The sequence below is a fragment of the Arvicanthis niloticus genome, chromosome 8 (assembly GCF_011762505.2).
Source record: "Arvicanthis niloticus isolate mArvNil1 chromosome 8, mArvNil1.pat.X, whole genome shotgun sequence".
Lineage (NCBI taxonomy): Eukaryota > Metazoa > Chordata > Mammalia > Rodentia > Muridae > Arvicanthis > Arvicanthis niloticus.
The window spans coordinates 7,503,814-7,530,254 of record NC_047665.1 but is presented as its reverse complement, the minus strand read 5'-3'; the positions used below and the strand labels follow the sequence as shown (position 1 = coordinate 7,530,254).

The following is a 26,441-nucleotide window of genomic DNA, read 5'->3' as shown; positions in this document are numbered from 1 at the left end:
ATGCTCATTCAGTCTCTCAGTGTCCGCGGCTTTAGGCGGCGCTGGAGCCCGCCCACCTGAGAAGGTGGCTACTGGCGTTCGTCACGCAGGGTCCTGCGCTTGACTGGAGGGCCTGCCTGGGGCTGGCTGCCCTCCGAGCGCGTTCTGAGGTAACGTTTGTGGCTCAGCATTAGGGAGCCGGCGGGGCGGAGAGGGCCGAGCCGCAGGAGCCCCGGGAGCTGCCAGACCGTGGAGGCGGGGAGGGGGGGGGTGCGAAACGGAGCCCCGCTCGGAACCGAGCGTGCTGAGCCTAGCCGCCCCCCAGCCCCAGCCCCCGGGGGCTCTTGAGCTCTCCCGCCGCTGGCTCTGCGGAGCGTCTTTCCGCTAGGTTCTGGCTGTCCCCAATCCCTGTTTGTCAGGACAGTTAGAATGTAAGATAAGTTGCACCGAGCAGTTTTAGAGCGATGCATTTGCACTGCCATCTGTATTTATTTTTACACTTTAAACTCTGCCCCGGTTGGCTTTCTCCCTAGTCCAGTCTGGTGGTGGGGATATGGGTCAGGCTCATCGATGCCCATCTACCTTAGGTATTCCTAAGGGATGGTCCAGGTCAAGTTCTGTGCCACCTCTCTGACATCCTCGCCTCTCTAAAGGTGTTTTCAATCCAAGTACATTTTGCAAACTTGAGTCTTCAGATGATCCACTTTAAAATGAGTTTATCTATTCAAAAAAAATTGAAGTTTCCTTTGTAAGTAAATATATCTTAATACCACATAGAAATTCGAACTATACCGATTTATACAGCTAATAAACCAGTACATGTAATTATGAACTACTTAAATTTTCATCATATCTCTCCATAGATATTAAGTAAAATGTGAATTTTCAGAGTCCTTTACTGCCTGATGTGCATTCTTAGTACAGCTTCCGGTGTAACTTCTAGCAAGTGCTGTGATATTAATAAACTAGTTTTCATGTGGGCAAAAAAAATGTTTTATTATTAATAACTTACTAATAAAATCACTTAATGTATACAATGACTTATAGATAACCTAAACATAAAATTACTATTTGCCCTAATGGTGGTTTTGTGGGTTTTTTTCCAAGACTGAAAGTGAAGAAGTCAAATGGGCGTTGGTGAGTATCCCATGGCAGCAGCATCTCATTGGCTCAGCAGGAACTGTAACTTGGAAGTCACCTTTAGGTAAGAAAGTCTTGAAAAAGAAGTAATCCATTTCTTTAACATGAAAAGAAATGGTCAGGATTTTTAGATAAATGGCTCCATATATTTAAGACAGAATTTTTATATAAACATTTCCCAGAAAAAATTTAGACGGGAATGCAATATGATCAAGTGATAGTCCCTATTTATGTTATTTAATATTTAATGTTATTTATATTATCTAATTAAATAATGAACAAATGACCAAAAAGCATTTCTAAGTAATAAAAATCATTTATCTTACATTCTAAGTGTACTGACACATGTGCTATATGAAGTTTGTAATTGATTGAGAGGGCAGTTTAATGCTCTATTAATTTATGTGAGGAGAAAATTAGCATGCATTTTTACTAAATTGTTGGTATCAATATAATATCTTTAAGAGGTTTATTTGCTTGTATTGGTATTTTGCCTGCATTTATGTCAGTGTGCCATGTGTGTGCCTGGTGCATGTGTCAGTGCTGGGAATGAAACCTGGGTCTCTGTAAGAGCAGCAAGTGCTCTTAACCACTGAGCCATCTTTCCAGCTGCTAATAGCACTGATGATTAAGTAAACTGGCAATGTAATGAGTTGAATAAATTGAACAATTCTTGTTATAAACAACCAAACTTGATACATTACACAATCCCTCTGTGTAGAGAACTATAAGGCAGTTATACCAAACCTGGCATTTGGATAAACTCTTTGTCTTCACTGCTTTTCTAGTAAAGTTTTATACAAGGGATAGCTTCTCTAAATTTAGTAAAATTTTAACTATTTTGTAGGCTACTATTCTGTAGAAACAGTTACAGATATACTATATGAATGTCTTCTGTCTCTGAGTTTAGAATCCAGCCTCTGCTCCTTTACTACACACACATACATATACATACATACACATAAATATACACATATGTACATACATGTACACATACATATGCACACACATATACACATGCATATGCATATATATGTGTATATATGTATATGTATGTGCATATGCACACACACATATACACATGCATATGCACATACATATACATATATACACATATATATGCATATGCAAACACATATACACACATATATACACATACATATAAACACATATACATAGATATTCACAATCATACATACACACATATACATACACATATACACCATACATATTCACACATATACATAGATATTCACAATCATACATATACACACATACATACACATATACATACACATGTACACACATATATATGCACAGATATACACACATATACACATATACATATGCACACATATACACATACACACATACATATTATACACATATACATATATACACACACATATACATATACACACATACACACAGATATATATATACATATACACACATACACACAGCACAGATATATATATACATATACACACATACACACAGCACATACACAAATACATATATACACATGCACACACATATACACTCATACACACACATATATACTCATACATAAACACATACATACACATATATACATATATATACACGCATACATATAAACACATATACATAGATATTCACAATCATACATAGACACATATACATACACATATACACACATAGATACTCACAGTCATACATATATATACACACACATACACATATACATACATATACACACATGTACACACATACATATGCATACATATACACATATACATATATACACATATACACATACACACATACATATATACACATATACACATACACACATACATATACACATATACATATATACACACATACAGATATATAACACATATACACACATACACAGTACACACATACACACAGATACACACATACATACACACATGCACACATATACACATGAGCACACAGAGTTTTTAAGAGAAGTAACAGTAAAGAGTACATCTGTAGGCTGTGCTCTGAATCATTGCTTTACATTGCATGACAAGTTTTAAATTACCCTGTTAAGTTAAGTAACTGATCAGTCAGATGGAGATGCTTACAGTAACTCTTTCTTTGATGTTTGAGATACAGGTTGGCAGGGTTTTGTTTCCCATTGCAGTTTCCAAGCCCTAAGAATGACCTTTTATATTTTTCAGTGATTTTATAGGTCAGTCCTGCCTCTGGGATCCAACTTTATGTTGTGGTTAAGAAATGTTTCACGTCACTCAGACTGAACCACAAGACAGATGCACTTACGTTGTAAACAAATATTACAGTAGATTTGAAGGTATGTTCAATTCTGACACTGCATGTGTATATATGTTCTTTGATTGATGGGTGAAGTGAGGGTTAAGTCATTAATCAGAGTTAATTTCTGGACCATTTTCACCTTTATTAAGCCTCTCAGGTAATTGCATATTTAATATTTTGTATTCTTACATAAGTCAGTGAGAAGATCAAAAATAAATTGTTATATATATTTGCATGTGTGGTCTTCAGAGTGTTAGATACTTTGTAGTGTACCCAGTAGTTAAGACCTGGAGAGTCTTTCTGGGGGAGAGTAATGTCCATTCTTCCGTTCTTTATTAGTGACCACAGAGGCTCAGATATGTACATACAACAACTCTGTCTCTGCTATGTCCACATTTCCCAGAATTCTTATCTTCAAGCTGTCACCTGAAATTCATTGCAAACCATATGGTTTTCTGATGGAGTTGTGACCTGGCTTATTATTAACTCAGCAGCATTTCCTGAGTGTGCACTGCACACACAACATGATCTGATCCTCATGGCAGCTTTACGAGTGCTCCAATCCCTGCTTTACAGATGAGGAACCAGGGTTAGAGTCACATAGGGTTAGTCCATGCTTTGGATGGGACTTTTCCTGACTTTTAGTGCTTTTAGTTAGGTTGTACTGGCTTCCAGATTTCCCGGGAGTTTAACAGAATTTCAGTGTGGTGTTTCCTTTGGAGGATACAGTAAGGATCAGCCTTTGACCACGGGGAAAACACAAAGTTGGGTATTTGCTACTTTGGATGCTTCCTCTAAGAGGTTGCCCCAGCCACATCTCCCGCACACAGATGCAACCACATGCAATTCTCCTTTGTTCTTTCATGCAGCTTGCTCAGCTTCAGTCATATTGTTTACCATTCTTCCCGCCACTGATCCTGGTTTTGAGCACAGGTTCGTGCTTCCCTCTGTCCTTAGTAGCACAAAGTAGCACCAACCACTGCATGAAATGGAAGCTTATTGTTAGAATTATGTCTGTTGGATTATTTTCTTCTTCTAATATTATTTTATACAATTAGAGTCCAAATACTTTGTGGGGAAGTGAAAAAGAAACAAACAAACATTTTCTGGTACTTACAGAATGAAGAGGAATAATTTCTCTGCTGTGAATAAAGTTGTCCAGTCGTCACCAGTAGTGAAACAACCCAAACGTGGGCTCTGCACTTCCCTCCGCCAGACTCATATGCTCTCTGTCCTGGACTGGGGGACTTTACCTCACCATGTCATATTACAGATTTTTCAGTATCTCCCTTTGATAGATCGAGCCCGAGCATCTTCCGTGTGTAGGAGATGGAATGAAGTGTTTCACAATCCTGATCTTTGGAGGAAGTTTGAGTTTGAGCTGAACCAATCAGCAACTTCTTATTTTAAGTCCACTCATCCTGACCTCATTCAACAGATCATCAAAAGGCACGCCACACACCTTCAGTATGTCAGCTTTAAGGTACAGTGCAGCTTCTGTTGAAGTGTTTATGTTGCCATGTTTTCTATATCTGGATGCTGTCAAGCACTTGGTAAATCCCCAGGATTTTTATCCCACCTTGATTTCTTATTTTTCTTTCGTTATTGCACAGGCTGAAATAGAGAACTTAAGCTGTAAGTGAATGACATAAAATTCAGTTTTCTCATCTGGCTATTATTAATTCCCAGATAATTATAAAGGGCTAAAAGCATGAAGCGTTACCGAGTTACCTTGTTATCTCTGTTTCTCCCTTTGTGAGCTCAGACATTTTCTATCAAAATTATCTTTCATACTGATGAAAGGGATTAACAGAACTTGGTTACTGAATTCTATTAAATAATTGCATTTCCAGTAGTTCTGATAAAGTGCCTTCAGGAAATTTAGATTTAAAATTGTCTTTATAGGTTGATAGCAGTACTGAGTCGGCGGAAGCTGCCTGTGATATTCTTTCTCAGCTGGTAAATTGTTCTATCCAGACCTTGGGATTGATTTCAACAGCCAAACCAAGTTTCATGAATGTGCCAAAGGTAAGAATACTGCCCTTCTTATGAGATACTCTAAACTTCTTTTTAATGATGTTTGGGTCCATGCAAATGCAGGTGAACATATGTGTACATGTATATGACTGTCAGAGACAGCCTTATGTGTCACCCCCAGAAACACTGTCACCCTCCTCAAATACTGAGTTTCTCATTGGCTTGGAGTTAACTGATTAGGCTGCACTGTCTGGCCAGCTAGCCCCAGGCTCTGCCTGTCAGTTAACATTTGATACTGGATAAGCAAAGAGGAAAGTTGCTGGGGAGGGACCAGCATTGCCCATCACGGTCAGGAGTCAGGGCAGCAGGAGCTTAAAGCATCTGGTCACGAGGCACCCATTTTTAGGCAGCAGAGGCTGCTCCATGCTGCTCTTCAGTTCCCATCCCTCTCACAGTCCAGGAGTCCAGCCAGGGAACAGTGTTACCCATAGTTAGTGAGTCTCCTCGTCTCAGTTAACACAGTCAGGTAATCCTGGGACCGTGAGATGGCTCAGTGGGAAAGGGTGCTTCCCACCAAGTCTAAGAACCTGAGTTTGATCCCCAGAATCCAAATGATGGCAAGAGAACCAGCTCCTACAGTTGTGTCCTTTGACCTCAGTGAGTGGGCAAAAGCATAGGAACGTGTGTAAACATACACAAATAAATGAGTAAGTACATACATACATACATACATACATGCATACATACGATGATCCCCAAAGGCTCCAAGGTGATCCTAGGTTCTGTCAGGTTGGTAACACACACTAAACACCACATGGAGGACATTTTATCATCTTTACATCATTCATTAGTGCTCGGTGCCATCTTAATGATTAATTTAGCCTGTTTGTTGTCTTCTCACACTCTACCTTTGAACCATGAGGCCTTTTTTCTTTTTTTTTTCTTTTTTTTTTATCAGCTAATCACCATAAACTCAGGTTAAAATAGTATTTGGTTTTTTTTTTTTTTTTTAAGTACTTCATTACAGATGTAGATAAAAACCAACCCATGGAAACTTCCCACAATAGTCAGGGATAGCTCCGTCTTCTCTCCTATAAACTGGGTCATGGCTCACATGGCTAGGCTTTCTGCTAGCCTCTTATCTTTTTAAGAGATATGCTGAAAAAAAAATTGGGTCATCTAGGGATTTAGAATACTATAAGTAATCAGATGAAAACTTAGCAGTGCTAACTAGGTACTTCCTTGTTTATAAACCACAGCATCAGGTTGGCCTGATGCTTCTTGGGTTTTAAAAGATAAGGTTAGCATTTCCGAGCAACCTCCTGGGCCAGCACCTGGGTTCACTGGTGCAGTTCCCCCAGCAGATGGCAGGCAATGGGTAGTCTGCTCCGTCTCGGTGAACTCCTTGGCATCTGGACAGCTTGAGAGGCTCTCTGAGATCCAGTCTTGGTTTTTCTACTTACAAGTTAGTGGGAAATAGACAAAATTGCAGTATTCTGCTAAACATTAAGAGCATAGCAAATTGATTCTAATGAAACATGTGCTCTCAGTGTCCCTCAAAACAAAACAGCCAATTCAGAGCCGATTAAAGAGGGGGACGAGATCAGCTTTATGGTTCTGGAAAAGGAGTTACAGCTCTGTAATAATCTAGGAGGGCTTCAGCCTCTACTGTGTGGAAAACCATTTTTAATTAGTGTGAGTCAACATATTTATACATTTATAAACCAGCGTGTTCATCCTGACAGGGCTGGGAGAACCTTTAATTCAGCCAACATTGACTTTGTGGAAGGAAAAAGGACATTGCCTTGGATCTGGTTTCCACACGTTCTGACTTTGCCAAAAATAGTAAATCTGAAAATGGAATTCTGCCTGTCATAAGGGCAAATTATTAATATGCTTTATTTTGTGATCCTTCAAAACATGTAACTATTTTTATTTACATCATTTAAATCTGCTAGAAAAAAACCCATAAGATTATAAGCCTTTATTATTTCTTTGGACAAATATTTATTGACTACTATGTCAATAGTACACTGTCTTAGGTCTGAAAAGAAGGAAGTGAATGAAAGAGGGGAAATGTATCTCTCCTAGCAAGTAAGTGGTCAGAAAGCCCAGAGAATACGTAGTCTAGGCCCCGAGAGCTCTGCAGCTCTGCCTCAGCTCCTTAGCTCCATTGCTTCCATGGGAAGGCCGGACCAGACAACGCAGAAAGAGATGCACGTGGCTGCGTGCCATGCAGAATTGGTCTGCGAGCATTAACATCTGTGCCATGCAGTTCTTGTGGCATGCAGTATTATGCTTTAGATTATTAAAAAAAAAAAAAAACAACAACTTTATCCTTCACTCATGAAACATAGAGAAGCAGACTGCATTGGGTTTGTCTGGTGGTCTGTAATTAGCTGAACCCCATTCCAGAAAATGAGTAAAGCATCTCCTTTTAACATTGGACATCACATTTGTACAGTTGAAATAGCTGAGGCATCCTTTACAGGATATTTGGGACTCTTCCTCCCTCATCATTCCATTTCCTGTTTTGCTATGGAAGTTTTTGATATAGGAATGTGCACATTAAGATATCCACACCACAAACAAATTAGTTTCCCCCCAGGGATTCAAGGTTGATTTTTGCATCTGTAATGTACAAATAGGTTTTAAAATTGAAATCACATGATCATCTCTCCAGGCACTGAGAGGCCTTTGACAGAGTTCCACACCTTAACATTCCTCTAACGTTAGATAAATATGTTCACTTGAACCACTCTCATTCATTATTGTACATGAAGCCTTAGCTAGAGCAGTAAAATAAGAGAAATAAATAAAATATAGGAAAGGAAAAAGATAAATTATTCCTATTTGCAGACATGATTCTACACTTACAAGATACCAAAGAGTCCAGAGAACTCACAAACTTCAGCAAAGTAACAAGATATAACATTACCACATAAAAGCTGCAGCCTTTCTGTTTATTAATAATGAAACTGTTAAAAAAAGAAGAAATCAAGAAAAATAGTACCACCTATAATACCCCCCCCCCAAGGCCCTGAAAACTCATGAGTTAAACTTAACCAGGGAGCAAGGCAGTGAAAGACCACTGCAACAAAAACCTTAAGACAGTGAAGAAAGAAACTTAAGAAGATACTAGAAAGTGGAAAACCTTGTGACAGAATTAATAGTGTAAGAAGTAGCTACTGTAGCCGGAATGACTTACAGATTCAGCCTGCTCTCCATCAAAATTGCATTGACATTGTTCACAGAGATCGAAAAAAAAAAAAAAAAAACAATTCTGTGACTCATGAAAGCTCAAAGAAACCCTCATTACCAAAGCAATTATAGTCAGAAAGAGTGATGTGCTGAACAAACGCCAGCCTCGAGTTACAGGGCAGGAACTGCTTGGAACGCTTGCAAAGCAGACATAGAAACCAGTGTTAGGAGACGTAAGACTGAGCTCAAACAGCTACAGACACCTGGGTTTCTACAAAAGTCATTAACACACATTGGGAAAGATAGAGCAGAGCATCGTCCGCAAATGCTGGTTGGAAAAACCGGATATCCACATGCAGAAGAATTAAACTGGATTCCTGTCTCGTACCTATACAGAAATCATTAGAATAGATTGAAAGATCTAAAGCCGAGCTCAGATGTCTACATCCACCTACTCCCCCACAAAAGGCAAGAACATACATCAAAAGAACAACTCTAGGCTCCAGTTATGCTATGAGGTAAAGTACCTTAGGTAGTAGTCTAAGTCACCTACACCAGATGCATGCATAGCCGTGTTTACCGATCTGCTACTGTTCATGAGAGCTAAGAAGTAGAACCAGGCTAGTTGGACGGATGAATGGAGCAGTCCATGAAGTAGATACACAGTAAAAAAAATTTTTCACATGGAAGAGGTGTGAAATCCTGGTATTTGCAGGAAAATATATGGAGATGGAGATTATTATGTTAACTTCAATAGACCAGACAGGAAAACAAATATCACATGCTTTACCTCATATGCAGTCTGTCTGTCTGTCTGTCTGTCTGTCTCTCTCTCTCTCTCTCTCTCTCTCTCTCTCTCTCGTGTGTGTGTGTGTGTGTGTGTGTGTGTGTGTACACTTGAGATCATGAAAATTGAAGGGACCCATGAAAGAGGGAAGGTGAGGTGAAAGAGAGGCAAACCAGAATACCTATGACAAGAGCGGGAGTGGTACTTCAAGGGATCAAGACATGAGAGACAGGTAAGTTGGGAGGGTAGGGAAAGGCAGACAGAAGGGCATGACCAACAACAAAGTATAAAGACATATGTGCATGAAATTGCCATAACAAAACCCACTCTCCCTACACTCAACTTGAAATTTTATTTTAAAAGGAGATAGAAGCATCTTCTACTGGCTAGGGATACCATTCATTGTTTTACCGTATTTTTTTTTTATTTTTTATTTTTTATTTTTTATTTTTTATTTTTTATTTTTTTTTTTAGCATTTAGCAAATCACTTTTTAAAGCCACTGGATCGAAACTGTGAGTTTTAAATAACGTTTTCATAACTTTTTTCCTTATCGTCATGCAAGTCTCACTTTGTGTCGGCGCTGACAGTCGTGTTTGTCAACTCAAAATCGTTATCATCCATTAAAATTGAGGACACACCAGTGGACGACCCATCCCTGAAGATTCTTGTGGCTAACAACAGTGACACGCTGCGACTCCTCAAAATGAGTAGCTGTCCTCACGTTTCATCTGATGGTAGGTTATATATTTTTATATAAATTGATCGAGAGCTTTTATTATAGTAACAGTAGATTGCTCATTGAAAAGTACATGCCCTTGGAACATAATTTATTGATTTTATTCAAAAGCAATCTTACTCTTCAAATTAAGTTGCATCTTCAGAAAATATTTTTCCCTTCGATGTGTGTTAGTCTTTTCTAAATTAGTGACGTATATTTTACAGTTTCTTGCATGTATGTCATATATTATCTCCTCTTGCTCCTCCCCTGCCTGAGTCCCTCTTTCCAGACAGCTCCCCTTCTAATAAATTCCCTCTCCTTTTTTTCTGACCCACTAAGTTTAATGGGATTACTTTCACGAGCGTGGATTGAGTTTATTTATTGATGGATGGGTGATTTACCCATGGCAATGCCACTGAAGAAATTCTCCTCCCCTCAGCAACAGTCAACAGAAAATAGCTCCTCAGGGAGGGGTGGGACCCGTGATGGTATGCTCGTGACTAACCTTAGCTGCCGTGACCTTGGGACTGCAAACAAAATGTCATGTCCAGAAGACAGCATTGCGGAGCATTTGCCCATGATGCCCTGTCTCTTGTGTTCTTTCCACCTGCCTCTTCTGCAGTCTTTCCTGAGTCTTGGGGGAGTTTCATAGATATTGAAGGGTTGAACACCCAAAAGTCACTTATATTCTCAACTCCTGTATCAGCTAAAGTCTCTGCAGTAACTGCTGTCCACTACAAAATGGGGTTTGTCTGGTCAAGGCTACACAGCACTCACGCATGAGCATAAGATAAAAATTCAGATGTCAGTTTGATGGGCATAGCAAGCCTGTTCAGCAGAATGTCAGTAGACGCTTCCGTGCCAGATGCCTCCCAACCATGGGCTTTTAAACAGGGTATAGCAAGCACCAAGCATCAATTCTTTTCTGTGGAGTGGGCCTCAGATTTGATTAGAAAGTGGTTGGTTATTCCTATAACAATCATGCCACTAATCTGTCAGCGGGCACACAGGATTCCTAGCTGGGTAAGCTGTTGCTCCCACCAACAGCCCAAGCCTTCAGAGCATGTTGATGCATTGTGAAAGTTAGCCTGCAGAACATTTCAGCTCCGGTTCATTCCAAGGTGTACATGGGGCAGGGCAACTGTGAACCTGTTGTTCTCCTGATTTCTTCCTCAGCACCTTTGTTACTGGTACATAGAAAAGGGGAGTGACATTTTGTGTTCTGCCACTTTTTGTGGGTATTCACCAGCTCTGGAGGTTTCTGGTAGAGCCGTTTGGAGAAGTATGTCATCTTGCAAGGACTTTCCCTCCATCCCTGTCATCTTCATTTATGGCCGTGAGAAAACACTGTGACCAGAAACTTGGGGAAGAAAGAGTTTATTTCATCTTGTGGCTTGTATTCCATATCCAGAGACGTCAGGGCAGGAATTCATGACAGCAACCTGGAGACAGGAAATGATACAGAGGCCATAGAGGAACAAGGATTTCTGGTTACTGGCTGGCTTCCCCATGGCTTGCTCAATCTGCTTTTTTCATACATCCCAGGACCACCTACCCAGCATGGCACCACAATCACAATTGATTCCAACATCAATCACTAAAAAAATTTACCTCAGGCTACTCACAGGTCTATCTGATAGGGGCATGTTTTCAGTTGAGATTACCTCTTCCCAAGTGACTTGTTTGTGTCAAATTGACATGAAACCACTAGCACGTTTACTTATATTCCTTTTATTTGCTTCTCTCAAATCTTCTATGGTTTCTGTTATGACAGCAAGAGAGGAGAAAGTGAGCAGCCTTGCTCTGTTCCTCATGTTAGTCAGAGTGACTTGGGGTTTTCCCATCTATATAATGTCAGCTATAGGTTCATCATATGTAGCCTTCACTGTGTTGAAATACATTTCTTTGGTTCCCAGTTTCTTCAAGGCTTTTTATCATGAACTGTACCTGGTGTTTGCTACTTTGTACGGTCTTCTTTGTCCCACCCTTTATCCCCCAATTTTGCCTCCCAATAGTAAATAAAAGAAAGAGAGAGAGATCCCCCAATCTATTTTTGTCTTCTTTTGTTTCTTATTTGAGCACCACAACTAACAAACCACAATCAATGCCCCTCCTCCCCCTGAATGGCCAAAACCCCAGGTTCTGCCTCTCAGAGTCTTCGCATTTATACACCCTCTGAAAAGTTCCCACAATTCCAAACATCATACAATTGCAGAAACTATCTACAAACAGCTATTTGCAACAGCTGGCAAAATCACACTTCTGCTAGAGCACGAGGCAAATCATATTCAGCTGCTGTGGACAGTCTGAAGCAGCCCGATATCCCTATATCCCACGCCTGGGATTAAAATGAAAACATGTTCTTGTCACTACAGTGGAGGAATGAGGTATTTTGTCAAAACCCTTTTCCAACTTGAGACGGGGTATCTTGTTTGCCACTGTGTACACTGGGTCAGATGGCCCAGGGGCTTCTTGTAGGAGTCCTAGGACTGCAGACATATTGCCACATCCAGCTTCACACGGGTCTGGGGGTCCTCATAGCAGCACAGCAAGCTCATTAACTACTGAGGTTGCAAGTACTTGGTTTGAAAATTTTGGCATGTATGTTCATCAGGAAGATTGGTCTGTAATTTCTTTTTTCTTTTCTAGTTAATTTTAAATTAACACTTCAAAGGAGTGGGTTTTATCAAGGCATTTTCCTGTGTACACATGCTTTAGTTTTCTTTATGCCTGTTTGTCTCACCTCCTCCCTTGGCCCCCTCCCTCCACTTCTGCCCCTCTGCTTTCAGGTCACATGTACCCCACTTCTCTCTCCTGTTTCCCCCACATCCTCCTTCCCTTTCCTAGCCCCCTCTCATGCTCCATAGGTTTTTTTTTTTTTTCCCAGCTGACCCAAGCTAAGGTCATTTGGGAAATGGGAACATCAGTTGAGAAAACACCTCCATCATATTGGCCCAAAGACAAGTCTGTGGGGCATTTCTTGATTAATAATTGAGGTGGTCCCACTGCAGACGGTATCACCTCGGCAGATACCCCTGGGTGAAAAAGCAGGCTGAGTGAGCCACGGAAGCACACCAATAAGCAGCATCCTCTGTGGTCTTGGCCTCAGTGTCTGCCTCTGGGTTCCTGCTGCATCTTCCTTCAAGGTGGACCAATATCTAGAAGGAAATTGGGACACCTTTAGGACATTGTGTGTGTGTGTGTGTGTATGTGTGTGTGTGTGTGTGTGTGTGTGTACATGTATACCTGTTTCTTTACCCATTCATCTGTCAACCAATACCTAGACTGTTTCTCTGTCTTGGCTGATATGAAGAGTGTATCAGTCAACATGGATGCCCAAGTCTCCGGTAGGCTGAGTTAGCCTTTGGGGGAGTGGGTAGAATGAGACTGTGGTAGCCTCCCTGCTTTCAGTTCCTCAGTACTTCCACACCGATTTCCATGTTGGGGACTCCACTTTGCATCCTCCCCTCTCCCCCAGTGTGCAAGGGTTTGGGGAAATTTTAATTAACCTGCACACATATAATGATGTATTTTCTCAAACATCATTAATTATTATTTGTGTAGTAAAATAACTAATAGAAAATTTAAATTTACAAAGTTTGTTTTAGAATCAGCGTGATTCTTTGTGCGTAAGGACTTCCCCCAACTTCCCACAGGAATCCTCTGTGTGGCGGACCACTGTCAGGGCCTTCGAGAGCTGGCGCTGAATTACTACATTCTGAGTGATGAACTTCTCCTTGCACTCTCAAGGGAGACTCACGTGAACCTCGAGCATCTCCGAATAGATGTTGTGAGTGAAAACCCCGGACAGGTCAAGTTCCACTCTATTAAGAAACACAGCTGGGATGCACTGCTCAAACACTCCCCGGGAGTGAGCGTTGTCATGTACTTCTTTTTGTACGAAGAAGAGTTTGAGACATTCTTCAAAGAGGAAACCCCTGTCACTCACCTCTATTTCGGGCGTGCAGTGAGCAGAACCATCCTGGGCCGGATCGGTCTTAACTGCCCACGGCTGATTGAGTTAGTGGTGTGTGCGAACAGCCTTCAGCCCCTCGACAGCGAACTCATCCGCATCGCTGAGCGTTGTACAAACCTAACTTCCCTGGGCCTGAGCGAGTGTGAAGTCAGCTGCAGTGCGCTCGTTGAGTTTGTAAGGCTCTGTGGCAGAAGGCTCACCCAGCTGTCTGTCATGGAGGAAGTTCTGGTCCCTGATGACAGATACACCCCAGATGAAGTCCACACTGAAGTCTCTAAGCACCTGGGAAGAGTGTGGTTCCCGGATGTGATGCCTATTTGGTGACCAGCTACCAAAGAGTCCGAATTTTCTGTTAGTAGGGTTAGCTGTTGTCTGTGAACACAAGTGTAAATTTTGAGATGAGCCGCTAAAGTAATTTAGGTTAAATATTTACTCTTTGCAAGTTATCTTAATTGGTTGCTGCAGAATCATTTGAAAACAATATAACAAATTTGAATAATAGAAATCTTTGTCAGTAAGACACAGACACTGTTGTATACTAGATGTTTAATAGGGTAGACAACAGATACCGAATATTTACATAGATAGACTTCTCAGTCTTTGCAGGCACATTTTAGCCTCCTAAGTAAATTTATATTAAACTTATAACTAATATATGATTATAATGTACAGTATTAGATCCCTTTAAATGACATACTTTTATGTTACAACCTTATTTTAATTTCATCTGGTTCATCTTGGTACTGATACATATTTTACAGAATATATACTGTTGAAAATCAAGGTACCATTATAGAGGTGTACTTCATTGTACTTACAAAATATTTAGCATCTTGTGATTCAGTAAGCAACTTTGAATTCTAGAGTACTTAAATTTCATTTTTAGGTTAACTTGGGGGGCAGTTGGCATTATGTTAAAATTCAGTAATATTCATTTCCTAAAGATAGAGCAAGACACTGTAGTTATTATTAAAATACACAGTCTAGGTAAAGAGGTAAGTTTTGTGGGGTGTTCTTGGGAATCAGTGTTGACTGGCCTGCTGCTGTCGATCTGGGACTGCACCATGTCCCTTCCACATGCAGCCTGTCTTTTAATTAGTAACACTGGTAATGTCTCTCACCAACCTGTCCTCAGAATGAAGATTAGTCTTAACAGTTGCCTGGGTACTGGGTTTCATTGTCAGTCACTGTGCCTACCCTTTGTCCACCTCCCACCTTCTCTGTTCCTCAACTGCCCTCCCTCTGAGCTCCCTCAGATCTTTCCCCTGAGGCACATGCTAAAGGAGGCCATCCTTGAGATCTTCCCAGCTCGTGGGTCAGACTCTTCACTCATGTCCCAAGTTTTTGCTCTTCTTTGTAGCACGCACTACGGTGCTGTGTATGATCTGCTTGTCTCCTTATGGCCTATTTATTTCATTGTACTGTAAACTCCGCCAGGCCAGTACAAGATCACTGTTATTTTTTGTGTGTACAGTTACTATTATTAGAAGTCAGCTTTCACCAAAATGAAATGTTTATTATTTTCCAGCTTTGAGTATTTACCATTATCAAAATGTGAGTATCCTTGTTTACTAAGCACTCAGGATGCATTGTAGGTTGTAAATAGTTTGGAAAGTGAACTATCTTCAGTCATGCATACTCACCTGAGCTTTGAGCAGGCATCTCACATGCATGTGAGCATCCTTGTTTTTAGAACTGTGTGTAGCAGTGGTGAGTACTGGGTTAGAATAACAATCAAATTTTCTCAAGGACAGAGTTTTCACCACTGCACATCAGAGTTCCCACCACAGCACATCAGAGTTCCCACCACTGCACATCAGAGTTCTCACCACTGCATGTCAGAGTTCCCACCACTGCACATCAGAGTTCCCATCACTGCACATCAGAGTTCCCACCACAGCACATCAGAGTTCCCGCCACAGCACATCAGAGTTCCCATCATTGCACATCAGAGTTCCCACCACAGCACGTCAGAGTTCCCATCATTGCACATCAGAGTTCCCACCACAGCACATCAGAGTTCCCACCACAGCACATCAGAGTTCCCACCACTGCACATCAGAGTTCCCATCATTGCACATCAGAGTTCCCACCACAGCATGTCAGAGTTCTCACCACTGCACATTATTCCTTAAGATCCCAGAAAGGCATGCCATAGTTTAAAACTTGAAACAGCACCACAAGCTTAAGAGAGATGGCTTAACTGCCAGGGAGCTGTGGTCAGGGTAAAGTGAATACTGAATGGATAGACCTGTGGTCTTACTTGAGGATGCTGTGCACACCTGCTCAGAAAGGTGACACAGTGCCATTGGTGTTTGCCCTAGAAGCTAAGGCAGTATAACAGGGATTAGAGAAGAGCAACCAAGAGCCTGGTAGCACCAGAAAAGGAAGACACTGGCCTCTCTGAGGAGCATGAGGTGTTCTGCTCTAAGTAGTTTTCAGTGGCCTCCTGTGGGAACCTCATGAACTAAACTCTGCAATGAGTCACAGAAAACACAGAGTGATCTAAGTTCATTAATTCATGTCCGTTCCCCTAGTTGGTTACTTCCTGGGTCTGTGAAAAGAAGGACAGACTATTTTAAAGGCAGCTGAAAACAACACAGGGAAATGCCGTGTTTACCACCTCCCCTGTGGAAGCACCGCCATGTTCTTTGGAATCCTGAGTACTGCTATCCCCAGGAGCAGAGACCCTCACTAAATGAACAATCATAAGCTTTAGTCTTGAGAGCATTGTAGACCTGTTCTCATGCCTGCTCATCTTAAAGATATGTTTGTTTTTGTTGAAGAATTCTGGGAATTTCCAGGTAAGTTTTTAGGCAAAAGTAAGTGGAGAGAGTGGAGAGAGTGGAGAGAAGTATCCTTCTGTACATCAGACTAGAGAAAAACAAACATGGGATCCCCTTCATCCCTTTCTTCCTGTGACCCTTGCACAGTATGGGGAGATGATTCAGGAGGACAGGCATGTTTTCAGGGCATCTGCATTGTTGTTGTGCCCCTGAGTGTGATAAACTTCCTCCTGACAGACATCGTTCTGTGGACCTAACCTCTTAAATTAGTGACTGACCTTGCTGTTCCATTAAATTAGTTTCTTACAGCTAACAAGGCATTTTCAAAATAAAATCCCTTTATTCATATTAACTTACAGATGTCAAACCCAGAAATGTCTAGCACCACATTTTTTGAGGTGTGTATTATAGTAAATTTTATGAAGAAAAGCAAGTTACAGTGTACTCTTTCATCTTTTGAACTTAGTATCTGAACCCAGGAACTGCTTTGACATGGTGCACTAGAGGGCGCTATACCACTTTGACATGGTGCACTAGAGGGCGCTGTGTTCTAGGTCCTTCCTAGGACAGATGATCTTTGTCCAGACTTAGCGTTTCTGTCAAAAGGGTGTGGATGGCAGGCGAAGGCAGCTCTCCTGCTCCGCTCTGTGGACATTCTCCTTCCCTCTTCTGGGATATCAGCTTGGTTTTGAAAATGCCATCCATATATAACTGTGCTTCACCTCCTACGCACCAGTCTGGAATGTTGACTGGCTGGAAAGCTGAGCCCAACTTCACTGTTCAGATAATTCACAGCCCTTCCATGTGCCTTCAGAGCCTACACTTCCTTCTGTGTCTTCAGCAGGCACGTGATGCTTATCTACTGAAAGCAAATGTAATCTCTTGAAACAATCCTGGGTTGTTGGACACCAGTGAGCAATACAGGAAGTCATCAAATCGGAGAGTGATGGATACATACTTTTTAAATCAAAGCTGAAATTCTTGATGTACTAGTCTTGCATAGATATTTTGACTTGGTGGACAATGATACAGACCTGTGTATGTATGTGTGTGTGTTTGTGTGTGTATGTGTATATGTGTGTATATATATATGTATGTATATGTGTGTATATATACACGTGTGTGTGTGTACGCATGCGCACTGACTGTGCAGTGGGTCCTTCCATGCCTAGGAACCATCACTAACTCTTGTAGCCACATGCAGCTTGTATGTGCAGTTGCCTCTGTGACACACTGTTCAGTCACAAGAAGTGCACATGCACTACCTTACCCACACGTCTGCAGCCGCAGTGACTGAATGCCATGTGTGGCTCTGCTCTCCCCTGCCCTGAGGTAATTCAGGCCACCATTTCCTTACTTTCTTCCTTAATTTGATCTCCTCTGTGTGTTCAAACTGTGTCGTTTCATCTGGTTTGACCTTATAAAAAGAGCATCCTGCTTTATGTGACTTTTTAAATTTTTTCTTCAATTGCTGTATATTTCTGTGGTTTGCATATGTTATTATACTTAACAGCTCTCCATTTATTCTGACTGCTGTGTAATTTTTGGCTATGTAATTACGACCTGGTCTTTAAAATCTGTCTCTGTTAAAGGGCACTTGGAGTACCCTGGTTTTACCTTGACGAGTAGTGTTTTCATGAACATTATTGTGCATAGGGAAAAAATGGAGTCATTTCTCCGGTAATAAAGGTCCATTGATTGTCTTTCCTTTAACAAATCTACAAGTTAGGATGGAGTCGTTGTACATTTGAAAAGGACTTAAGCAAAGTTTCATGAGGGAGATTTCCAGATGATTACTTCAGTTTAGTCATTTCTTATTGACCAACTTGAAGCCAGAACTTATCTCTTCCTTTGCACGTTTGTATGGTTGTGTTTTCTCTTAGGTGCTTCCTGTCAGCAACGTTAAGAAAGAATGATACAGAATATACCATTGGGTAGTTGTATACATAGCAGTATATGGAAGTAAGTTTTGGTGTGCGTATGGTATTGCTGGATGAGACCGCCTGACTCAGCTCATGTGACACGTCAGTTACGGGTAGCTTCTTTCCCGTCCTGACACTCCTGCATGTATGCAGCCTCACTGAGATCCCGAATATGCCTTTTTAGGGACAGTGCCACCATTCACTTCCTAGGAAGCCTTTTACTCTTGCAGAGCACAAAAGAGTGTGGACAGAAGGCCAGCAGACCTTATCCGTGTGAATGGATGGTCCTCCAGCTAGCCTGACAAGGTAAGAGCACTGCTGAGAATATATCACCTTAGCTAAGAACAGCCTCCGGTGTTGTCAGCTCTCGTTTATTACGTGGGTCGTTCGAGACCTTGTGAGCAAATATTCATTCTTGTGTCATAGAAAGCCCATCGGGAGCCTCACTTTCAGGCAGAGAAGTGACTGGTTTAGAAATCTCAGAAACACAGTCCAGACATGTGGGAGTTCATTGTTTATTTCAGTCACCAGAACTTAGAAACCGAAAACATAATGGCCCTCTAGGTGGCAGGCAGATCAGAGCCCACCACTCAGAGCGGCGATGAGTTGGAATCAGAATTGTGAGCATTTACATGGATTGTGTTTCTGTTAGAATGCACATTTCTTCAGGAACAGGGCATGTTCCAGTTTCTGAGATGGCTTTGAATTTAGGAGATTTGGTCTTTGTCTCTGCTTACAGGTATGCTGTGGGGTCGCTGGAGTCACAGTTTTCAATGTGTATGTGCGACTGTATGCCAGGGTAAACTTTCTGCAGGGGCAGCAAGGTGCCCAGCTTCTCCCCCTTTTTGATAGAACCTTTATACTTGATTGGCTTAATGTAGAAAATTTTGACACAGAAACCTAAAAGAAAATGAAGATATTATTTAGGCTTCTGTAGCCTTAAGTCACAGATATAAAACATGGGGCCGGGGATAAGTTTGTTGGTTACAGCATTTGCCTTGTAGGCCTGGTGATCTGATTTTATCCCTATAACCAGTAAAGACATTGAGAGTTGTGGTATGTGCTTGTAATCTCTGTCCTGGGGAGGTAGAGGCAGATGTCCTGCCTAGCTTACTGGCCAAGCGTTGGGCCAATAAGATACCTTGTTCCAAACAGCCACTTTGGAAAACTGCATTGCAGTATCTCCTGCAGCTGAAAATACATACAAGGTATGGCAGCACACTGCTGAGTTCTGAGTGTGTTGGCCACAGTGGAGTCTGGAACCAGAGAAGTAGCCACAGGCAGGTGGGATGCCCTGGGACCACTTGAAGATGAATCTTAGTACATGGACTCATTGAACAACTGACTCAGTTGTTCAATGACTGGCATCTGACTGGAGGAAGGAGTTCTTCTGGCTCATGGGTAACTTGACTGAGAACAGCTCCTGTAGACTCATATTTTTGGTTGGTCCTGAGTTGGAACTGTTTTGGAAGAGTTAGGAGGTGTGGCCTTGTTAAAAAGAGATGTGTCATGAGGAGTGGGCTTTTGGAAGTTTCATAAGTCCACTCCATTTTCAGTTAGCTCTTTCTCTCTCTGCCTTGTGGTAGTTCTCTCTCTCTCTCTCTCTCTCTCTCTCTCTCTCTCTCTCTCTCTCTCTCTCTCTCTCTCTCTTTGTGTGTGATTGGCTTGGAGCTCACCCATTATGCTAGGCTGGTTGGTCAGCAAGTCCCAGGATCCTCTGCCTGGACTTCCCCAGTGCTGGGGTTAAAGGGCATACCATCATGTTGGGTTTTTGACATGGATTCTGGAGGTGCCACTCAGTCCTAGTGCTTGAGAGGCATGAATTTTACAGAACAGGCTCTCCCCAGCCTCAGCCTGTAATAACACATATGTCCACTTCCGTGGTGGTGTGGTGGTGCATCTTTGCTGTCTGCCTGACTGAAGTTAGAACCATTAGAAGACAGTCAACGGATTTCCACTGAGCTTTAACTAAGGAGGAAACGCTCTTCCCAACATCAGTGGCACCATGGGCTCAGGGCTCAGACTGAATAAAGAAGGGAGGAGGGGCCTGGTGAGCACCAGCACGCATCCCTGATTCCCAGCTGCAGAGCCAGTGTGAGCAGCTGCACGTGCTCCCACTGCCGTGCCTTTTCTGCCTGACAGACTGTCATTTTTTTTTTTTTTTGTCACAGTAAAGGGGAGACATTCCAGGGGACAACTCATCACCAAGTCTTTGAGGGACCCCGAGCCTTTGAAGAGCTGTTTCCTGGCTGTTTTCTATTGCCTAAATGGCAGCAGGAATTGGTGTCATTAAACTGTGTCTCTGCGGTGATACTCCCTAGCCAAAGCCAAGGTCAAGGTGGCCAAGAGATAACAAAGTAATCAGATTCATCCAAACCTTACAGATCCCGTGACCCTAGAAAGGAATAGATGGGTGGCCCTCCTAAAGCCTTACTAGATATATACACATGAACAAAAGTAAGTAAATAAATGTCAAAAATTGGAGGAAAAGGAAACCAAGGTAGATGGCACCTGAGGAAAAACACAGAAGGTTGTCGGTTGTCCTGTGGCCTCCATAAGCTCTGATGTGCATGCGCATACATGCATGTGCTCTTGCACATAGGAACTTGCACACACACACACACAGTGCAAGAAGGACTGGGCATATATATCCTAGTGATAGAGCCAGTGTGCACACTACTCTGGCTTCCGTCCTCAGCACCACAACAGGCACCAGAAAATTCCTAGCAACATTTTCCCACTGAGTTAAAACTGCAAGTTACTACAGTATCCATCTAAAGATGGAAGCAGAATATGTATAATACAAGAGTGAACGTGGGCTTTGGGGGATTTTACGCTCAGCTCACTACGATCGCCATGATCAGGGATGTTCTCTCTCCTTTTTAAATAAGCTACATTTATTCATTTCTAGCCAAAAAGCATGAACACAGACATAAAAACATGGGGGTGAATTTCCCAACCACGATACCTAATTCAAAGAACTACATAACGAATAGTGCAGACTGCTTAATTCCACACATCTTGTGGCCAGAGGAGCTTGTGCTGGTGGTCAGTGACTGTCCTTGCTGGGAGCAGTGGTGTAGTGCCAGCACAGGGGGCGTCTGGGAGGCTGGCCTTGTTCAGTCATGTTGCCCAAATGTTAACAGCCCATGGAATTCCACTCTTCTACAGTGTACCGTTGTGTTCACATATTGGATCTCAATGGAATTCAAATGATCAAAGAGCCAATGCAGAGCCTGGGGATCAGCCTTACCAAACAGAGGCGTTCAGAAACAGTTCACATTCAACTGCTGCAGAAGTTAGTGACCTGTGGGATTCTGGTAAATGGAAGTGTGTCTGTGTGATCACTACTGTGGATATAAGTTCTGCCCAGTCTTCTAAGCAAAGCTACCTGGGCTACAGAAGGAGACAGCCATGTCAGCTATGGAGTTTGGTGATCCTTTTATATAGTCAGGCTTCAGGGAAACATGAGGCACCTTCTGTTTTGTGCTTCGGTTGTCCTGTATGTTCTAGATCTTGGAAGAAACATGAAACTGCTGTGTATGGAGCCCGTATGAAATAACTAAGACTCGGCACCCGGACGGTGTCCCAGATCGATACTCTTACCTCTTCCAGACAGCCGAACACCATCATTGATGGCATTTTTATTTCTATAGGGTTTCTCCTGGCCCACTATCTTCCCAGTGAATGGTGCATATACCACAGATCCATCTGAGCACAGGATGTCCACACCTGGGTGATGCCTTTGGGTTCTAGAATATAAATTAGCGCCATCAGAGGGGGTGTCCCAGGGAAATGTATTGCTAGAATTATGTTCTTAGTGCACAGCTCGCAGCCTTGGGCATCAAAACTTGAAGCAGCCAGAAGATACTGCAGTGTCCAGAATATCTTACTCCATCTAGCCCAGTTTTCTCCTCTCTGTCCACATGTACCAATGATTATACTGTAAAGTGTAAATAATTTAAAATCATATTTGATTTACAATAAATCTTAGATATGATAATGATGATGATAATGTTTAAGGCATATAATCATATTGTCATTATTATGTGATATTTTGAAAATAAAGTGTACAAAATACATTTTCTGAATCTTGACCCCTTCAAGGCCTTTCATTTTTCAGTTTTGGGAATCAAACCCAGAGCCTGGTAGGTACTAGGCCAGTGCTATGCCACTCAACTACACAGTTCTTCTCAAAACCAGTTTTAAAATGTTACTGTTTTAGGGAACCCATTGTATAACAAATACCATGTGTTCCCCAAGTCTTTTTTTTTTTTCTCATAGCAAAAGTACTTATAAACTTAATCTGGTATAAATACTTTTCTAACACAGTGAGAGATTCATCTCAGGCTTGTCAAATCCCATGGCACATAAAATCATTCCATGAACTGAGGCTTCTTGAATTTGTCTCTCTGATGCAGCAATTCTGGCTTCCTATGGCTCTCACTGCCTGTCTTCCCAGGATCCTTCTCCCTCCTAGTGGACACCACTGAACCATCAGGGTCACAAGGATGGGACATTCAGACTTGTGTATAAGGCCACATTGATCAGCATCCATGGGGAAAGCCCAGAAGTCACTTTTGAGTGTGCATTCAGGCAAATTTGAGGCCCTTCTGTCTGTTTGCCATCTCTCAGTCCTGTCCTGCATGTTGGTACATCTGTGTAAGTAGTACCATGTGAGATCCCTACTCTGATTAGGGTGGAAATCAATGATGTCATTTGACAGGTGGCTACTTTGTGCATGGTGCACATGTTATTGGAACTTAGGAGTGTGACCCTCATCTGAAAGGGCTCAACACATTCTTGCCTGATTAGGGTCAGCCTCTAATGTTCAAATTCTAGGACCTTGGTCAGTAACAGCATGCTGAATGTAAAAAGAATCTAAAAGGCTGCATTCAAATGTAGGCTTTACCATCTCCAACTCTGCTGGATAATCAACCAGTTCAAATTTCTTATCTATAAAATGCAATAAGTTAGTTTTGGTTTTCATATTGGAGAGCCAGGTGGGATGTGTGGAAAATTTGAGAAGGAACAACAGCAGCAGCAACAACAACAACAACAATAGCATCAACAACAATAACAGCAATAACAATAACAGCAATAACGACAACAATAACAGCAATAACAACAATAACATCAACAACATCAATAATAACAGCAATAACAACAAAAATAACAGCAATAACAAAAACAACATCAACAATAGTAACAACAATAACATCAACAACAATAACAACATCAACAATAACAGCAATAACAATAACATCAACCACAATAACAACATCAACAACTATAACAAACAACAATAACAACTATAACAACAGCAATAACAATAACAATGATAACAGCAATAATAACAAAAACACCAACAATAACATTAACAACAATAACATTAACAACAATGACAACATCAACAACAATAACAATAGCAGCAATAATAACAGCAATATCAACAACAACAGCAGCAGCAGCAGCAACAACAACACTGCTTTGATTCCTTTCCCTTCTCTCTGGCTCTGTCTCCAGTGCAGACCCAATCCTTGAAGCAGAATTTGGAAGCTGCTCCATATCCAGTCATTGCTGGACATGGCACTGGCTTCCAGTCTGTCGGAGGTCATTGTGGGTCCTCTAGGAAACATAGGACCCAGACAATGCAAAAAGAGAGGAACCAACAAGGTGGCAGCCATTTGTGATCACTCGTACCTTTGAGCAGAGTACTGTCCACAGCCATAGCCGTCACATGTCCGGATCTCGTTGGAAGATTTGCTGGCACATATGTTAGCCCATGGTCCTGCCAGGGCTGCAGAGGAGAAATGTGAGAGTCACAGGCAGCCTGTGTCTCTCCTGTTTGTCTCCCCAGGACACTGGGGTCTAATCCCACCTCACTTGGTTCGTTTCTCCTCTGGATAGCTGATTCGGATATAAAACACAGTCCCCTGGCTATGTAATTCTGTGCCATATAAAATATTTATAAGCAAGAACCTCCATTATATCACTGCTTGAAATTATTCATGAATACAAGGTATATACTGTGCTTTTCAATTTCCCTTTGCTTCTTACCAGACCTGGGGACCACTATGGTTAAACAAAAGAAAGAAGCAGAGCTTAAAAACAGACAAACCTTAGGACGCTGTGCAGGAACTTTGAAATGTTGTTTTATAATCAGGTCTAAGAATAGCATCCAAGCAAATGTTTGATTTACAAACAAGGCATATTCCAAACTCACCAACTTTATGCACCATGAACTAAATCTCATATTTGCAAACATAGAAGTGGATATTTGAGATGTAATCAAAAGTGACAAACCACAGTTAGCCTAAAGTGAGACCCAGAGGATGCTGGGAAGGGAGCAGAGATGATTGTGTGAAGGTTCTGAAGAGTAAACACAGTCAGAGGTGCTGTCTCTCTCACCATACTTTGTGCAAACTTTAAGTGCATCTTACCCCTTTAATATCATAAGTAATAACAGTTGTATTGAATTCCCTGATTATCAGTATTAATATTCACAGGGGTACAGTTAACAATTTGAGCCTCCCACTTTGAAGCTAATTTAATGGTTGGTTTTCTTTAAAGTCATTTTACTCTCTATTAATATATATGCTGTGAAGGAAAGCTACAGAATATGGCCGTTAGGTATATTACTGTAACTTCAGATGTGAGTCTCAAAGCCTTCTAATGTGGAACTAAGCTTCTAATTAATGCTATGATCAGGGTATAACAGCGTGGAACCAGCACTGTCCTGGGCAACTAAGCAGTCTAGTGGGCAGCTTATTCATCCGTTTGTCTTGCCTGCTGTGAGCACCAAGGGGACTTTCCCTTCATCCCAAGCAGCCTGCATCAGGAGCTTCCCACATCCCTATCTTACTTGACAATTTCATCTTCTAGGGCTTGGGGGTGGGGGTGGGGGTAGGGGGTGGTGGTGGGGGGGGTGGTGTTACTGATTAAGTTCCAGGCCAAGATTGAAGGCTTGTCTGGAAGTCTTGCCGACACCATGTTTACATTCCCTGACTGAAGAATCAGAGCATGAGGAAGAGATGTCCTGCTCCATCCACTACACCATTCCCACCTACTCCAACTTTAATAATACTGAATTTTATGTCGTATTCTGCTATGATTAACTTTAAGTCTATGCCTAAAATGGGGGGTAAATCGGGTATATAATTGGTAAATTGGGTATATAATTCTTAAGTTAGCCAGGATTCTAACGTTGTACTTTTTGGACTTACCAGTGGAAATCAAAGCAGCCGAAAAGAGGACTGTTGTGGGAAACATCTGGTTTGCTTCCTGCTCCTCCCTCTGGTTCGTTGCTCCCATGCACACGCGATCCACTACCCAGTCAGTCTTCTCTGGTAACTTAGCTTTACAATCCTGTGTTTCTCTGAGATTCAGTGCGAGACACGGAAAGCAAAATGAGTTGGGTTAAACTGTAACATTCGGTGGAGAACTGTCTGATCGCATGGAGACCTCTGCCAAAGCCTTTGATCTGGAGAAGCAGCCAATGCTATCAGAAATACTGACTAAATATTAACAGGAACGATAAAGCTGGATGCAGATTGATGTCTTTTGCTTGGGGCTGGGGGTGAATGGTGGCCTAGTTGTTACTGTCGGCTGGACCATGCATGTTTCAGGAAAGAATTGACTAGCAATATTAGACGATTATCACTAAC

General features: G+C 41.7%; 2 protein-coding genes across 3 annotated transcripts; one reads left to right on the top strand and one right to left on the bottom strand.

Annotated features, from left to right (window-relative positions):
• On the top strand, window positions 1-19,645 carry LOC117714199 (F-box/LRR-repeat protein 21). 2 transcript variants are annotated; one of them, XM_034510883.2, is made up of 6 exons: window positions 1-149; window positions 1,087-1,183; window positions 4,525-4,888; window positions 5,311-5,433; window positions 9,935-10,106; window positions 13,747-19,645. In XM_034510883.2, exons 2-6 carry the CDS (start codon window positions 1,107-1,109, stop codon window positions 14,388-14,390), a joined length of 1,380 nt encoding a protein of 459 aa, XP_034366774.1. In that variant the 5' UTR covers window positions 1-149; window positions 1,087-1,106; the 3' UTR covers window positions 14,391-19,645. The 2 variants fall into 2 exon arrangements, with proteins under 2 accessions (XP_034366774.1, XP_076795046.1); XM_076938931.1 differs by lacking the exon at window positions 1-149 and adding an exon at window positions 3,312-3,442 and having other exon boundaries at window positions 1,089-1,183.
• Lect2 (leukocyte cell derived chemotaxin 2) lies at window positions 19,274-26,226 on the bottom strand. The gene is made up of 4 exons (XM_034510886.2): window positions 26,001-26,226; window positions 24,478-24,574; window positions 22,381-22,526; window positions 19,274-19,674 (listed from the first exon to the last, which is right to left on the bottom strand). The coding sequence occupies exons 1-4, from the start codon at window positions 26,086-26,088 to the stop codon at window positions 19,508-19,510; spliced, it is 498 nt and encodes a 165-aa protein (XP_034366777.1). The 5' UTR covers window positions 26,089-26,226; the 3' UTR covers window positions 19,274-19,507.
• Window positions 26,227-26,441: the final 215 nt, after the last annotated feature.

Excerpts from the sequence above, each read along its gene's own strand:
- LOC117714199 (XM_034510883.2), top strand. The coding sequence starts at position 1,107 with ATGGGCGTTGGTGAGTATCCCATGGCAGCAGCATCTCATTGGCTCAGC. Across the intron at positions 4,889-5,310 it reads TTCAGTATGTCAGCTTTAAG|GTTGATAGCAGTACTGAGTC; the intron begins GTACAGTGCAGC and ends TTGTCTTTATAG. Across the intron at positions 5,434-9,934 it reads GTTTCATGAATGTGCCAAAG|TCTCACTTTGTGTCGGCGCT; the intron begins GTAAGAATACTG and ends TCGTCATGCAAG.
- Lect2 (XM_034510886.2), bottom strand. The coding sequence starts at position 26,088 with ATGGGAGCAACGAACCAGAGGGAGGAGCAGGAAGCAAACCAGATGTTT. Across the intron at positions 24,575-26,000 it reads GGCTGCTTTGATTTCCACTG|CCCTGGCAGGACCATGGGCT; the intron begins GTAAGTCCAAAA and ends TCTCCTCTGCAG. Across the intron at positions 22,527-24,477 it reads GGACAGTACTCTGCTCAAAG|AACCCAAAGGCATCACCCAG; the intron begins GTACGAGTGATC and ends TTTATATTCTAG.